The sequence below is a fragment of the Delphinus delphis genome, chromosome X (assembly GCF_949987515.2).
Source record: "Delphinus delphis chromosome X, mDelDel1.2, whole genome shotgun sequence".
Lineage (NCBI taxonomy): Eukaryota > Metazoa > Chordata > Mammalia > Artiodactyla > Delphinidae > Delphinus > Delphinus delphis.
Genome location: NC_082704.1, coordinates 109,987,754 through 110,004,943, shown reverse-complemented (window position 1 = coordinate 110,004,943; position 17,190 = coordinate 109,987,754). Strand labels below are relative to the sequence as shown.

The 17,190-nt window shown below is 43.3% G+C and overlaps 1 protein-coding gene across 1 annotated transcript in view; it reads right to left on the bottom strand.

The window, feature by feature from the left end:
* MAP3K15 (mitogen-activated protein kinase kinase kinase 15) overlaps positions 1–17,190 on the bottom strand; it is a 148,107-nt gene that overhangs the window by 109,132 nt on the left and 21,785 nt on the right. Inside the window, 2 exon segments of the mRNA XM_060002728.1 lie at positions 5,175–5,198; positions 7,452–7,591. Of these exon segments, the coding sequence (XP_059858711.1) occupies positions 5,175–5,198; positions 7,452–7,591 (164 nt within the window).

Here is a 17,190-nt window from a genome sequence, read left to right as displayed (position 1 = left end):
AACTGCCTCAGCTGCAGAGAGCACTTCACTCAATGTCACTCTCCTTCCAGTGAGGGATGGATACAGGAGAATAAAGGCTTGGCCATCCCATCCCAACTCAGAACTACTCCAAAAGGTCATTCCAGCTCAGAGCTCCCCAGGGGGGATCGGCCAAGGCTGCCACTGAGCCTGCATCCCAGATGGATTTCTCTCTCTTCCCAGTCCTGCTTCCTGCTCTCCTCTCCCTCAGAGGTGATCCCAAGGGCACTCCTCAATAAATCTGTTCACTAAACTAAGTCTCAGAGTCTACTTCCTGGAGGGAATCAACCTGCAAAATATAACGTAACTTTGAAAGTATGGTTATATTTACAAAGGAAAATTAAAACAAACAAAGAATACCTGTGGACTATGTACAATAATAACAAACTACCAGGAAGTTCCAAGGTTTAATAGATAAAGTAGTCTCTTGGGGTTGGCTACATTTTCACTCGTTTTCATAAAGGCTATATTTTCACTCTTGTTTTTGATTGTTCATCATATAAATATGTCTTCTGAAGTGATAAAATGCTGATAGGGTCTATCTTTGTTATCTCTAAAGCAGTAGAAGATAGCCTAAGAATGAAAATGGATGAAAATAATATACGAAGTCATTTTTATGGATCTCTGATCAAAAACTGAATTACATTTTAACTCAAATACTGAATTACAAAGCAAAATATGATGTGTTAAAGATTTCTGTGAAAGGTATTTCTTTTTAAAGTTTTTTAAAAAATATTTACTTATTAATTTATTTATTTTGGTTGTGCTGGGTCTTAGTTGCAGCAGGTGGGCTCCTTAGTTGCAACACATGGACTCCTTAGTTGCGGTATGTGAACTCTTAGTTGCAGCATGCATGTGGGATCTAGTTCCCTGACCAGGGATCGAACCTGGGCCCCCTTAATTGGGAGCGTGGAATCTTAACCACTGCGCCACGAGGGAAGTCCCGAAAGGTATTTTTTAAAAACAAATCTTGAAAAGGAAATTAAGAAAACAGTTTCATTTACAAGAATATCCAAAAGAATAAAATATCCAGGAATAAATTTAACTGAGAAGGTAAAAGACTTGTACACAGAAAGCTATAAAACACTGCTGAAAGAAATTAAAGGGGACCTAAATAAACGGAAAGACACCCTGTGTTTTTGGATTGGAAGACTTAATATTGTTAAGTCTTAAAGTGATAAACAGATACAACGCAATCCCTATCAAAATTCCAATGGCCTGTTTTGTAGAAATGGAAAAGTTGATTCTCAAATTCATATGGAACTGCAAGTGGCCCCAGATGGCCAAAACTGTGTTGAAAAAGAAGAACAAAGTTGGGGAAATCAGATTTCCTAATTTCAAAATGTACTATAAAGGTACAGTAGTCAAAACAGCGTGGTACTGGCATAAAGGTAAACATACAAGTCAATGGAATAGAATTTCAAGTCCAGAAACAAACCCTTACATTTATGATCAGTTGGTTCTGACAAAGGTGCCAAGAAAATTCAATGGGGAAGGAATAGTCTTTTTTTTTTTTTGTGGTATGCGGGCCTCTCACTGCTGTGGCCTCTCCCGTTGCAGAGCACAGGCTCTGGACGCGCAGGTTCAGCGGCCATGGCTCACGGGCCCAGCCGCTCCGCGGCATGTGGGATCTTCCCAGACTGGGGCACGAACCCATGCCCCCTGCATCGGCAGGCAGACTCTCAACCACTGCACCACCAGGGAGGCCCAGGAATAGTCTTTTTAAGAAATGGTGCTGGGACATCTGGATAGCCATATGCAAAAGAAAGAAGCTGGACCCCTACCTCACACCAGACACAAAAATTACCTCAAAATGGGTCAGAGAAATAAATGTAAGAGCCAAAACTATAGAACTTTAAAAGGAAACATAAGAGTAAATTCTTCATGACCTTGGGTTAGGCTAAGAGTTCTTAAATACAACACCAAAAGCATGAGCCATAAAAGAAGTAATTGATAAAGTCTCTGATAAGAGCCTTGCTTCCAGAATACACAAAGAACTCTACAGCTCCACAATAAGACTAAAAAATCCAACTAAAAATAAGCAAAAGACTTGAATAGACATTTCACCAAAAAAAGACTAAGAATGGCTAATACGCACATGAGAAGATGCTCAACATCATTACCCACTAGGGAAATACAAAACGACAATAGGATACCACTCCATACTCACTAAAATTGATATAATAAAAAGACAGACAATACCAAGTATTGATGATGATGTGAAGAAGCCAGACCTCTCATTGCTGATGGAAATGTAAAACGGTACAGCCACCTTGAACATTATTTTCATAGTTTCTTACAAAGTCAAACATATATTTACTATATGATCCAGCAATTCCATTCCTAGGTATCTACCCAAGAGGAATGAAGACATATTTGCAACACAAAGACTTGTACTTGAATGTTTATAGCAACATTATGAATAATAACCAAAAAGTGGAGACAATCCAAATGTTCATCAACTGGGGAATATATAAATACAACGTGTAATATCCATACACTAGAGTACTTTTCAGCAATAAAAAAGAACTACTGATACTTGCTACATCATGGGTGAACCTCACAAACATCATGCTAAGTGAAAGAAAGTAGATGCAAAAGACCACATTATTGTATCCTTCCATTTCTATGAAAAGTCCTGAAAAGGTAAATCTATAACACATAAAGCAAATTAGTGGTTGCTTGGGGCTGGGATGGGAACAGGCATTGTCTGGAAACAAGTATATTTTGGGGTGATGAAAATGCTCTGAAACTGGGTTGTAGTGATGGCTGCACAACTCTTAAAAATCACTGACTTGTGTGTACACAGGTGCATTTTACGGTATGTCAATTATACCTAAATAAAGAGTTTAAAAAACCCCCCTGGAACACGAGGCTATGAGCATCAGCTGAAAAAGAGGTGAGCACAAAAGGTGATACTGCATTGCCGAAGAACAGAAGGGCCGAGAAGGGCTGCAGGTCTGGTCCAGCCCAAAGCCTAGAGATTGGCTTCCCATACTTTACATCCCTGCAAAGCAACTGCTCCTAGAAATGGCAGCAAATGTAGCCATCTGTGATGGCTACTTTTGTGTGTCAACTTGACCGGCCACAGGGTGCCCAGATTAAACATTATTTCTGGGTGTGTCTGGGAGGGTGCCTCTGAATGAGATTAGCATCTGGGTCAGTGGGCTCAGTCAAGTAGACCGCCCTCCCCACTGTGGGTGGGCACCACCCAACCCACCGAGGCCTGACCAGGACACAAGGCAGAGGAAAGAGGAATTTGCCCTCTTTCTCTTGCCTAACTGCTTGATCTGGGACACCTCATCTCATCTTCTCTGATCTATCTACACCATTGGCTCCCCTGGTTCTCAGGCCTTTGGACTTAAACCAAATTACACCACTGGCTTTCCTGGGTCTGCAGCCTGCGGATGGTAGACTGTTGGGCTTCTCAGCCTCCATAATTACATGAGGTAATTCCTCATAATAAATATCTCTATCTCCCTCTTTCTATATCTCCAATTGGCTCTGTTTCTCTAGAGCAGGGGTCCCCAACCCCTGGGCCGCGGACCGGTACCAGTCCATGGCCTGTTAGGAACCAGGCAGCCACGCAGGTGAGCGGCAGGCAAGCGAGTGAAGCTTCGTCTGCCGCTCCCCACCGCTCCCCACCGCTCCCCATCGCTCGCATTACTGCCTGAACCATTACTCACATTACCACCTGAACCACCACCCCTGCCCCGGTCTGTGGAAAAACTGTCTTCCACGAAACCGGTCCCTGGTGCCAAAAAGGTTGGGGAACTGCTACTCTATAGAACCCTGGCTAATACACTATCCCTCTACCAAATGAAGCCGAGTTCCATTCATTTTACTGCAGAGGGCACTGAGGACTGGGGTGGGGGATGGAATGACTGCCTGAAGTTACTAAGAGACAGAGCCGGGACTACACCCTGTGCCTCCCAGCCTCAGGCCCAATCTCCTTTGACTGGATTCCTGTCTCCAAGAAGGAGGTAATTTAAGAAATCAAGATCTAGAAAGAACAGGAAAGAGCCCATAAGTGGGCAGTATTAGCATATAAATTGGACAAAATGAAGTGACAAATCTTCCCATTTCTTTTCCCAAGAAAACCACCTTGATGCCTTATTTTCAGGTCTGCTTATTAAACCCACACTCCAGTGGTAATGACATAAACTGTATTTGTTTTCTTCCTAGAATTTCATCCTCGGGCTTGAGGGAGGAGAGTCAAGGCTTCCACCTCCAACAGGGAGCCCTGCCTGGGTCCTGGAGAAGCCTGGACCCCCGCGGCTGCAGGATGGGACCTTCTGTGGAGGAGGGGCGTCACGCCACGCTCCGGCTCCCCTGCGGAGGGCGCCTTTGGGAGACCTCTACCTCCTGGGCCCTTTTCTCCCTCTCCCTCTGGGAACTCCAACTGGAAAGAGGCAAGAGGCTCTGCCCTTCTAGAAGGGTCAGTGGCTGAGGGCCAAAGGAAAGGGAAGAAAGAACTGTCCTTAGTCTAGGTCACAATTTCTCGGAGGATGGGCAGTTTTTTTGGGGGGGGGGCATTCAAAGGTACAGGATAACCGTGGCACTATTTCCAAGGACATGATCTTATTTGAATGTTTTTAGGGTGGGGGAGGGTTTCATGATACAAGTCAAACCAAAACGGTGTTATCACTATGTCACTGCAGGAACTTTTAAGTCAAATCAGGAGACTCAAGAACATAAATGGGAAGAAGTGGAATTCCATCCGCTTCTTTTCAGCTCGTGGCAGGGAACTCTGGGCTAGGCTCCAAAGTTAACTCCGGTATAAGTTCATGTCTCTTTGTTGTGAGGAAAACTTTGGTGGGAAGTATGGAGGCACTGGCTCCAGCAGAAAGAACCCTGGTGGTCCATAGGAACACCGACCCAGCTCAGAAGACAGCCGGGTGGTTGCAGGCTCAAAGTCCTAGTGTGTAACGAAGAAAAAGTACACCTGCCTGACCTTGCCCTCTGCCCTGCACCCTGGGCAGCTGAGTGGGGCTGATCCAGCTGGCAGCTTGAGGGGTAGGGGTTTCTAGGTGCCCCCCTTAGAAACACAACCAACAGGTACAATTATACATCACTTGGCTATCTGTGGGATTTTCAGGCAAGCATTTTATATGCTTACATTCACAAAGTTAAAGATCTGAAAATACAATACTTACTGTGTTTTTTTGAGTTACTATATCCTGAAAAGAAAAGATAGGATCAATATAGCTTTTTTCCAAAACAGTTAATTTCCATAAGCACTAGTAAGCACTCTGTCCCCATGCCATCAACTGGCACCCATTTTAGAGCAAGAGTTAATCATTGGAAACCTCCCCCTGTAAAAAGCTTCAAAAAGAATGGGTCTCTAAGAAATGTAAAATTCATGTTCTAAGGAAAATTTATCATGATTGGTTAGCTTTGGAATTCCTGGGGGACATATATGGTTATAAGGATTTTCCCATAGCAATGGCAATGCTTCTGTCCAAAGATATTTTGAGATTCAAGTTCAGGGCTCTGAATGCCCTGCACCTCGCCTTCTCAGTGACAGCAGTGAAGCGCATGGGCAGCCCATGGTAACGTTGGGCCTGGAGCCATTTCTTGAGTCATCAGTGTGAAGGCTGCAGGCCACACCCCGCCCAAGTCAGTCTTCCTACAGAAGGGGTGTTGCTGATAGGATTCCTGACACCTCACTATAGGTATTATGTTTATATATATTCACTATAGGAATTTTCAAACTCAAACTCAATGACAACAATTTTAGTCGGTTAACTTAGCATAATGGTTATGCAGCCCTTGACTGTATCATTTATGCGCTGCAAGCCATTTGCTGGAAAAAGAAAACATAATTAAACAGCTGTCCCCGTAAAATGTGTTTTACGTGTTCTGAGATTTCTATTTTCTGACAAGTGCAGATCGCTTCTTCTGGTGTCAGATATAACTGAGTACCCATTTCTGTTTTAGGAAGTATTCTTCCATATCATTAAAAATTAAAACTTATCTAGGTCATGGGACTTTCCAGAGGAGTTCACTAACGCACAAATGAGAAAAGAAATTTATTGAATTGGGAAAAAATACATTCTAGTTTCATGTTTCTCATCAAAATACAGCTTAATAATCTACCCTTTCACATCTTCTAATTCTAAATATTTCTAAGCATAACCACTTTAGTGAATATCAGTAAAAGAAAAAAATCTAAATATCTAAAGTAATTTAGATTGGTTTATAGCCTTTTGGGAAACTATTTTACAACGTAAAGTATAATAGCAAAACAGTTTCTTCTTCCACTGTCACACGAATGACTCTTAAAATACAGCACTGTGCTAGGATGAGAGAGGACACACCTATATAAGGTGTATGTGATATATTAACACATAAAGGTTACACATCTGAGATAGGTAGTATTTCTACCAGGAAATAATCCCCAATTGTTACAGAACCCAGAAACATCTGGTTAATATCAGACCTTGAGAAACACAAACAAAAACGTCCAACATGCCATCACAAAATTGTGTCATTTATATACTAGTGACTTTTAATGCTAAGGCAGCTGAACATTTAGAAATGACGTCCATGAAAGCTAACTCTGAACCACTGGTTCTCACCTCTGGCTGCACATTTGGGAGGTTAAAAAAAATCCCCTAGAGATTGTGACATAATTGATCTTGGTGTGGCCTGGGTACTGGGATATTTACAAACCCCCCAAATGATTCTAAAGTGCAGTCAAGGTTGAGTAACACTGCTGTAAACAAACTAATCTTTTATTCCTGAAATGATTTAACATAGACCAGGATTTCCTGACTAATGTTAAGATATTAAGCAATATTAATATTAGCTAAATTTTGTAACAACTCACATCTGACCTTCACATTTTACAAACATGAGCATTTTAAAAAGTACTGTTATCCAAAAAAGCTCGTATCAAATTTGCAAAATACATTTAAAAATTCTCAATAAGTACTGAGCTGTGTATGAACACACAAGTTTTCAGTTTTGCTTGGCTTTAAACTGGGGAGAAAAAATGACAGATTAAATACTGATTACATTTGTGCTAAACGTTTCTACCCATGTTGGTAACTGTTAAGCATCTTCCTATTATTATCCAAGTTGAGATTTTTTTTTTTAATGTGCAGGTTTGGATCAAATTGCCCAATAGAGGATTCAAAGTGCTGTGTTTGCTTCAACAGAAACTAACAGGAGTTTTTGCCTTCACCTCCCCACTGAGCTTAGAAATATTCAAGTTGCCTGCAAACGCACATCTCTAGCACATACGCTCACACAGAAGCCGGGAAGTCACCTGTGTGAGCTAGAACCTGGGGGTGGGAAGGAAGGAACTGCACGAGCAAATCTTTCTTGTTTTTCTCCAACCTCCTCTCCTACATGTACATTTCAAATGAACACACAATACTGCTTTCCCAAAACAAAGTATTCAGGAGAAGGTGAACAATACTCTTTACCTTCAATGAAAGAGCAGTGTCGGCATCGGTGTCGTGGTACAGGATCACATTATTGGCCATGTCAAAGCTTTCACGGACTCCAAGATGGTAGAAGAGGGAAGGCTGTCCGGAGACATCGCTCATGTCCACCACGGCAACATCTTAGATGAACAAGGAGGGGACAAGGTCGGGGGAGAGAGAGGTCATCTACTTAATCTACTTTGTGATGATCGCCAACGGGGAGCTGCTGCAATTTGTATTTCTATCATCAGCCTTTCAGGTAAAGCAGAAGTAAGGAATGATTTGATTAAAATTACCCCCACGAACTGCAGAAGAAAAGCTGAACAGGAATAAAAACTAAAAACCAAAAAACTCTTCCTTCTTCAAAGTGCTGAGAACCTAGTCTCACTTAAAAATTGCTGGTGGATTTGTTTTAAATGTTATTTTTATTAGGAAATTTATCTTATCCAAAGAATGTATTTAGCTTATATATAAAGTATTAAGTATAATGAAATAAAAAACCATGCACCCACCATGCAGCCCAAGACACAAAGCGCTATCTGTACTGTCAGAGCTCCATACGCCTCCTCGTAATCACATCTCTCCCTCCTGCCCAGAGAACACCTCCATCCTGATCTCTGCATTTATCAGTTCCCTGCATATATCTGTATATGCATATTATATATTATTATAATTATGAATTCCTAAACAGCATATTGTTTAGTTTTGTATGTCTCTGAACTTTATATAAATAGTATCATACTATATATATTCTCTGACTTGCTGGGTTTTGGTGTGAAACAACCAACTTGTATGTCTAGCTCTAAGTTCATGCATTTTCACTTCAGCACATGACTTCTTCTTTTCCTATTTCAAACTGTTGTAATGAACATTCCCACACCACGCTCCTGGTTCATATGTCACCATCAACTGGACGGCACAGATCACATGCCCGTGGAGTTGTGTCCTAGAGAGACTTTAATCAAAGAGGGGTGGGATAGGGAGGGTGGGAGGGAGGGAGACGCAAGAGGGAAGAGATATGCGAACATACGGATATGTATAACTGAGTCACTTTGTTATAAAGCAGAAACTAACACACCATTGTAAAGCAATTATACTCCAATGAAGATGTAAAAAACAAAACAAAACAGAGGGGCAACACAGAACATCAATAAAGAACAAACTTAAATTTGCCTAGTAGCATTGGACACCATTTCAAGTCTAGTTATTTTCAAGAGAGTATCAGAGCTCCAAGTTTGACTGGACTTTGTCCACGATGTACAGCAGAAATTTGGGGAAATAGTGCCCAAACTTATGCTTGTGCTGCTCTGACCTCACAGGAAGTTACTGAAAATCCCAATGAAACAGAACAGAGGTGAGGTGAATAGGGACGTGAAGAAACAAAAAGGCAGAGAGATGCTACCTCGGCACCAGGCACCACTGGGAGACCTGAGACCGAGCCCTGGCAAGTCCTGGGTGGGCCTTTTTATTCCCTAATTTATGGGTTGTCTGCTCCACGCCAGGCACTGTGCTTGGTGCCAGGGACAGAAGTGTGAACAAGGCATAATCCCTTTCCTCAAAACCATGCTTGATACAATGGAGGCGACGGGAAGGAAGCAGTGCTTAGAATCAGGGTAAGGAAAGCTAAGATGAGGGGAACAGTGACAGAGGCACCCCTGGGGGGGGCACCGAACCCACACTCGGCTGGAGGGCAGTCAGGGAAGGCTGAAAGCATGTGACCTGTCTGGAGCCTGAGCTGAGGGTCCATGTGAGGCAGGAAAACTGGGGAGAGGATGGGCAGATGGAAAGGGAGGGAAAAAGCATTGTAGGAAGAGAAGGCAGCAAGTGCAAGCCAGCGGTCAGGGGCGTGTACATGTTGGGGCCACTGCAAATCATTTCACAGGACCAGGACACCTAAGAAGATGAACCTGGAAGGGTTAGTAGGTGCCAGACAGGTGAAGGCGTCTGAAGGCCATGTTAGGGGGACTGGACACTAGCTTGAGACAATGGGAAACCTATGGAAGGGTGTGGGGTTTCTTTTGGTTTTTTTATTTTCATTATGGAAAATTACAAACATATATGTAAAAGTAAACAGAATAGTATAATGGAACCCCTGTAGCCTCCACTTCCCTCAACAATTATCAACTCAGCCAGCCTTGTTTCATCTCTACTGCCAACCACACCATCCCCTTCAATATAATTTTGAGACAAATCCCCGGTATCCTATAATTTCATCTCCAAATACTTCAGTATGTTTCGTTAAAAGAACTCAAAGAAAAAAAAAAACAAATAACCATAGCATCAACGTCTCATCATTATTTAAAAAAAAATAATCATGAAGGGCTTAAACAGCAGACTATCATATCCAAATTCACCCTTTAGAGGTTATTGCTCAAGAAAGGACAAATGTATATACTGAGAAAATGCTTTTTACAACCCAGCCTGGTAAATTTATCTCAAATGGATACCTGGTCCCCAGAGACATCTGCTCAGCTTCGAAACCACACTGCAGCTGAATAAATGAGACTTTCTGCCCACATGAGTTTTCCCTGGACTCTATTACCTTCTCAAATGAAAAAGAATGTGTTTCCTACTGATGTTATTAGGAAATGGCAACACAGATGCTAATTCCAAGGCCGTGGGGACTTCTATAATTAGTTAACAAAGGACAGGAAGCAAATGGAGGAAGACAAAGGAGAGTGGTGGGAAGGGGCAGAGCAGGGATGAAGGACCACAGCCCCCAATCATACAGACCATTTTCACAGGAAACCTGCAACTTGGTGGAGTAGCTTGTAGCCAAGTAGATTAAATTTTAATCTGGTGACATGAGTTCCTGCTTTCCTCTGCCCTCGCAATGTTCTGTGCTGAGACCTGTACGCTCGCCTCACCACGTCCGCTAAGGAGCCCCTCCGTGGCTCCACCAAGGGTCGGGATGGAGATTTTTCTTGGTGCCTCATTAAAACAGGACAGACTGAAGCAAGATGGCTACTGAGTGACTCAGGGGGAAATGCTGGACGCGTGCTGGATTCCAGCCCTGAGGAGGACAGCAAAGGACTTTATCACGCTACCTCAGAAAGGAAATCCTATTCAAAAGGCATGGTTGGGCAAAGCTTTGGCACAGTGACCTGCTACGGAAAAAAGGGCGGAAACAAAGACATGTTTGCTGGAAAATGGGCAAGATAGTTTCACGTCATCTTACTTAATCTTTGCAACGACACTCTGAGTACTCCCCAATCCCGGAGCGCGCAAGGGCCGCTGTGCCTGCACGCCCATACCAGGGGGATGATGGCCAGCACACGCTGAGGGAAGAGGCAGCAAGCATCCAAGCTAGTAACAGCCACTCAGTTCCGGAAAGAGGGTGGAGGAGCCCGACTTGAGCTCGTCTTCTCTCACAACAACACCAAAACCACAAGTAACTGCTGAACAACCATTGACAAAAAAGACTGGAAGCTACCAAAAAAGACTTTTTACACTCAAAGACAAAAAAGAAGCCACAGTGAGATGGTAGGAGGGCACTTTCGGAAAATAATCAAATCCCATACCCACCAGATGGACAACCCACAAACTGGAAGATAATTATATCGCAGAGGTCCTCCCATAAGAGTGAGAGTCCTGAGCCTCTGAGTGAGGTCTCAGAGACCTCTGGGACAACACTAAATGCACCAACATTTGCATCATAGGTGTCCCAGAAGGAATAGAGAGAAAGGGCCTGAGAAAATATATGAAGAGATTATAGTCGAAAACTTCCCTAACATGAGAAAGAAAACATTCAACTTAAGTCCAGGAAGTGGAGAGAGTCCCATACAAGACAAACCAAGGAGGAACACACCGACACACACATTAATCAAACTGACAAAAATTAAAGACAAAGAAAAAATATTAAAAGCAAGAAGGGAAAAGTGGGCTTCCCTGGTGGCGCAGTGGTTGAGAGTCCGCCTGCCGATGCAGGGGACATAGGTTCGTGCCCTGGTCTGGGAAGATCCCACATGCCATGGAGCGGCTGGGCCCATGAGCCATGCCCGCATACAGCAAAAAAAAAAAAAAAAAAAAAGAAGGAAAAAGTGACAAGTAACATACAAGGGAATCCCCATAAGGGTATCAGCTGATTTTTCAGCAGAAACTCTGCAGGCCAGAAGGGAATGGCACGATATATTTAAAGTGATGAAAGGGAAAAACCTACAACCAAGAATATTCTACCCAGCAAGGCTCTCATTCAGATTCAACGGAGAAATCAAAAGTTTTACAGACAAGCAAAAGCTAAGAGAATTCAGCACCACCAAACTAGCTTTACAACAAATCCTAAAGGAACTTCTCTAGGTGGAAAAAAAAAAGGCCAAAACGAGAATCAAGAAAATTACAAATGGGGCTTCCCTGGTGGCGCAGTGGTTGAGAGTTCACCTGCCAATGCAGGGGACGCGGGTTCGTGCCCCGGTCCGGGAGGATCCCGCGTGCAGCGGAGCGGCTGGGCCTGTGAGCCATGGCTGCTGGGCCTGTGACTCCGGAGCCTGTGCTCCGCAACGGGAGAGGCCACGACAGTGAGAGGCCTGCATACCGCAAAAAAAAAAAAAAAAAAAGAAAATTACAAATGGTAAAGCTCACCAATAAAGGCAAACATAAAGTAAAGGTAGGAAATCATCCCCACACAAATATGATATCAAAACCAGCAATCATAAGAAGAGGAGAGTACAAATGCAGGATATTGGAAGTGCACTTGAAATTAAGAGACCAGCAACTTAAAACGATCTTGTACATATACACACTGCTATATCAAAACCTCATGGGAGGGACTTCCCTGGTGGTCCAGTTGGTAAGACTCCACACTCCCAATGCAGGGGGCCAGGCCTTGGTCCCTGGTCGGGGAACTAGATCCCACAGGCATGATGCAACGAAGAGTCCACATACCGCAACTAAAGACCCTGCATGCCACAAATAAGACCTGGTGCGGCCTAAATAAATAAATATTAAAAAAAATAAACCTCGTGGGAACCACAAACCAAAAATCTACAATAGGTACACGTACAAAAAAGAAAAAGCAATCAAAACACAACACTAAAGACAGACATCAAATCACAAGAGAACAAAAGATGAAGGGAAGAAAAAAAAGACCTTGAAAAACAAATCCAAAACAATGAACAAAATGGCAGTAAGAACATTCCTATTGATAATTACCTTAACCATAAATGGATTAAATGCTCCAACCAAAAGACACAGACTGGCTGAATGGATACAAAAACAAGACCCGTATATATGCTGTCTACAAGAGATCCACTTCAGATCTAGGGACACATACAGACTGAAACTGAGGGGACGGAAAAAGGTATTCCATGCAAATGGAAATCAAAAGAAAGCTGGAGTAGCAATACTCATATCAGATGAAATAGACTTTAAAATAAAGAATGCTACAAGAGACAAAGAAAGACGCTAAACAATGATCAAGGGATCAATCCAGGAAGATAACAACTGTAAATATATATGCACCCAACACAGGAGTACCTCAGTATGTAAGGCAAATGCTAACAGCCATAAAGGAGAAACCAACAGTAACACAATGGTGGGGGACTTTAACACCTCACTTTCATCAATGGACAGATCATCCAGACAGAAAATCAACAAGGAAGCACAGGCCTTAAATGATATGTTAAACCAGATGGATTTAATTGATATTTATAGAGCATTCCATCCAAAAGCAGGAGTATACACTTTTTTCACAAGTACACATGGAATATTCTCCAGGACAGATCACATGCTGGGCCACAAATCAAGCCTCAGTGAATTTAAGGAAACAGAAATCATATCAAGTATCTTTTCCGAGCACAATGCTTTGAAATTAGAAATCAATTACAGGACAAAAACTGTAAAAATACAACACATGGAGGCTAAACAATAAGCCACTAAACAACCAATGGATCACTGAACAAAGAGGAATTCGAAAACTACCTAGAGACAAATGACAACGAGAACACAACAGTCCAAAACCTACGGGATGCAGCAAAAGCAGTTCTAAGAGGGAAGTTTACAGCGATACAAGCCTACCTTAGGAAACAAGAAAAATCTCAAATAAACGACCTAACCTTACACATAAAGCAACTAAAGAAAGAAGAAAAAACAAAACCCAAAGTTAGTAGAAGGAAAGAAATCATAAAGATCAGAGCAGAAATAAATGAAATAGAGATGAAGAAAACAATAGAAAAGATCAATGAAACTAAAATCTGGTTCTTTGAGAAGACAAACAAAATTGACAAACCTTTAGCCAGACTCATCAAGAAAAAAAGAGAACTCAAATCAATAAAATTAGAAATGAAAAAGGAAAAGTTACAACTGACACCACAGAAATACAAAGGATCATAAGAGACTACTACAAACAACTATATGCCAATAAAATGGGTAACCTAGAAGAAACTGACAAATTCCTAGAAAGATACAACCTTCCAAGACTGAACCAGGAAGAAATAGAAAATATGAACAGACCAATCACAAGTACTGAAATTTAAACAGTGATTTAAAAGCTTCCAAAAGGGACTTCCCTGGTGGTCCAGTGGTATAGAATCCTCCTTCCAATGCAGGGCACGGGGATTTGATCCCTGGTCGGGGAACTAAGATCCCACATGCCGCAGGGCTACTAAGCCTGGGCACCACAACTACTGAGCTAGCGCGCCTCAACAACACACCCCACGTGCTGCAAACTACAACAGCCCACGCGCCCTGCAGCCGGCGTGCCGCAACGAGAGAGAAAACCTGCACTCCACAACTAGAGAGAAGCCCGCACGCCACAATGAAGAGCACACGCCACAACGAAAGATCCCGTATGCCTCAACTAAGACCCGATGCAGCCAAAAATAATAAGAAAATAAAACAAACAAAAAAAATAAAAGCTTCCAACAAACAAAAGTCCAAGACCAGATGGCATCACAGGTGAATTCTATCAAACATTTAGAGAAGAGTTAACAGCTATCCTTGCGAAACTCTTCCAAAAAACTGCAGAGAAAGAAACTCTGCTCATTCTATGAGGCAAACATCACCTGGATACCAAAACCAGACAAAGATACCACAAGAAAAAAAAAATTACAGGCCAATATCACTGATGAACACAGATGCAGAAATACTCAACAAAATACTACCAAACCAAATCCAACAATACATTAAAAGGATCATACACTATGACCAAGTGGGATTAATCCCAGGGATGCAAGGATTCCTCAATATCCTCAAATCAATCAGTGTGATACACCACATTAACAAACTGAAGAATATACGGCTTCAAGATGGCAGAAGAGTAAGACGCGGAGATCACTGTCCTCCCCACAAATACATCAGAAATACATCTATGTGTGGAACAACTCCTACAGAACACCTACTGAACACTGGCAGAAGACCTCAGACCTCCCAAAAGGCAAGAAACTCCCCACGTACCTGGGTAGGGCAAAAGAAAAAAGAAAAAACAGAGAAAAAAGAATAGGGATGGGACCTGCACCAGTGGGAGGGAGCTGTGAAGGGGGAAAGGTTTCCACACACTAGGAAGGCCCTTCGTGGGCGGTAACTGTGGGTGGCGGAGGGGTAAGCTTTGGAGCCACGGAGGAGAGCACAGCAACAGGGGTGCGGAGGGCAAAACAGGGAGATTCCCGCACAGAGGATCGGTGCCGACCGGCACTCACCAGCCCTGCTCACCCGCTGGGGCGGGCAGGGAGCTGAGCCTCGGGCTTCGGAGGTCGGATCCCAGGGAGAGGACTGGGGTTGGCGGCGTGAACACATCCTGAAGGGGGCTAGTGCGCCACAGCTAGCCGGGAGGGAGTCCGGGAAAAAGTCTGGAGCTGCCAAAGAGGCAAGAGACTTTTTCTTGCCTCTTTGTTTCCTGGTGCGCGAGGAGAGGGGATTCAGAGCGCAGCTTAAAGGAGCTCCAGAGACGGGCGCGAGCCGCAGCTATGAGCACCGACCCCAGAGACGGGCATGAGACGCTAAGGCTGCTGCTGCCGCCACCAAGAAGCCTGTGTGCGAGCACAGGTCGCTCTCCACACCTCCCGTCCCGGGAGCCTGTGCAGCCCGCCACTGCCAGGGTCCCGTGATCCAGGGACAACTCCCCCGGGAGAACGCACAGCACACCTCAGGCTGGTGCAACATCACGCCAGCCTCTGCCGCCACAGGCTCGCCCCGCACTACGAGCCCCTCCCTCCCACCGGCCTGAGTGAGCCAGAGCCCCCGAAGCAGCTGCCCCGTTAACCCCATCCTGTCGGAACAAAGAACAGATGCCCTCAGGTGACCTACATGCAGAGGCGGGGCCAAACCCAAAGCTGAACCCCAGGCGCTGTGCAAACAAAGGAGAGAAAGGGAAATCTCTCCCAGCAGCCTCAGGAGCAGCGGATTAAATCTCCACAATCAACTTGATGTACCCTGCATCTGTGGAATACCTGAATAGACAACGAATCATCCCAAATTGAGGAGGTGGACTTTGGGAACAACGATATATATATATTTTTCCCTTTTTCTCTTTTTGTGAGTGTGTATATGTATGCTTCTGTGTGTGATTTTGTCTGTATAGCTTTGCTTTTACCATTTGTCCTAGGGTTCTGTCGGTCCATTTTTGTTTGTTTGTTTTTTAGTACAGTTTTTAGCACTTGTTATCATTGGTGGATTTGTTTTTTGGTTTGGTTGCTCTCTTCTTTCTTTTTTTAATTACCTAAAATTTTTTTTTTTACTAATTATTTTTTATTTTAATAACTTTATTTTATTTTACTTTATCTTCTTCTTTCGTTCTTTCATTTTTTTTCCTCCCTTTTATTCTGAGCTGTGTGGAGAAGAGGCTCTTGGTGCTCCAGCAAGGTGTCAAGGGCTGTGCCTCTGAGGTGGGAGAGCCAAGTTCAGGACACTGGTCCACAAAAGACCTCCCAGCTCCACGTAATATCAAATGGTGAAAATCTCTGAGAGATCTCCGTCTCAACGCCAACACCCAGATTCACTCAACGAACAGCAAGCTACAGTGCTGGACACCCTATGCCAAACAACTAGCAAGACAGGAACACAGCCCCATCCATTACCAGAGAGGCTGCCTAAAATCATAATAAGGCCACAGGCACCCCAAAACACAAAACCAGATGTGGACCTGCCCACCAGAAAGACAAGATCCAACCTCATCCACCAGAACACAGGCACTAGTCCCCTCCACCAGGAAGCCTACACAACCCACTGAACCAACCTTAGCCACTGGGGGCAGACACCAAAAACAACGGGAACTACGAACCTGCAGCCTGCGAAAAGGAGACCCCAAACACAGTAAGATAAAAAATTGAGAAGACAGAAACACACAGCAGATGAAGGAGCAATGCAAAAACCCACCAGACCTAACAAATGAAGAGGAAGTAGGCAGTGTACCTGAAGAAGAATTCAGAATAATGACCGTAAAGATGATCCAAAATCTTGGAAATAGAATGGAGAAAATACAAGAAACGTTTAACAAGGACCTAGAAGAACTAAAGAGCAAACAAACAGTGATGAACAACACAATAAATGAAATGAAAAATACTCTAGATGGGATCAATAGAAGAATAACTGAGGCAGAAGAACGGATAAGTGACCTGGAAGATAAAATAGTGGAAATAACTACTGCAGAGAAGAATAAAGAAAAAAGAATGAAAAGAATTGAGGACAGTCTCAGAGACGTCTGGGACAACATTAAACACACCAAAATTCGAATTATAGGGGTCCCAGAAGAAGAGAAAAAGAAAGGGACTGAGAAAATATTTGAAGAGATTATAGTTGAATACTTCCC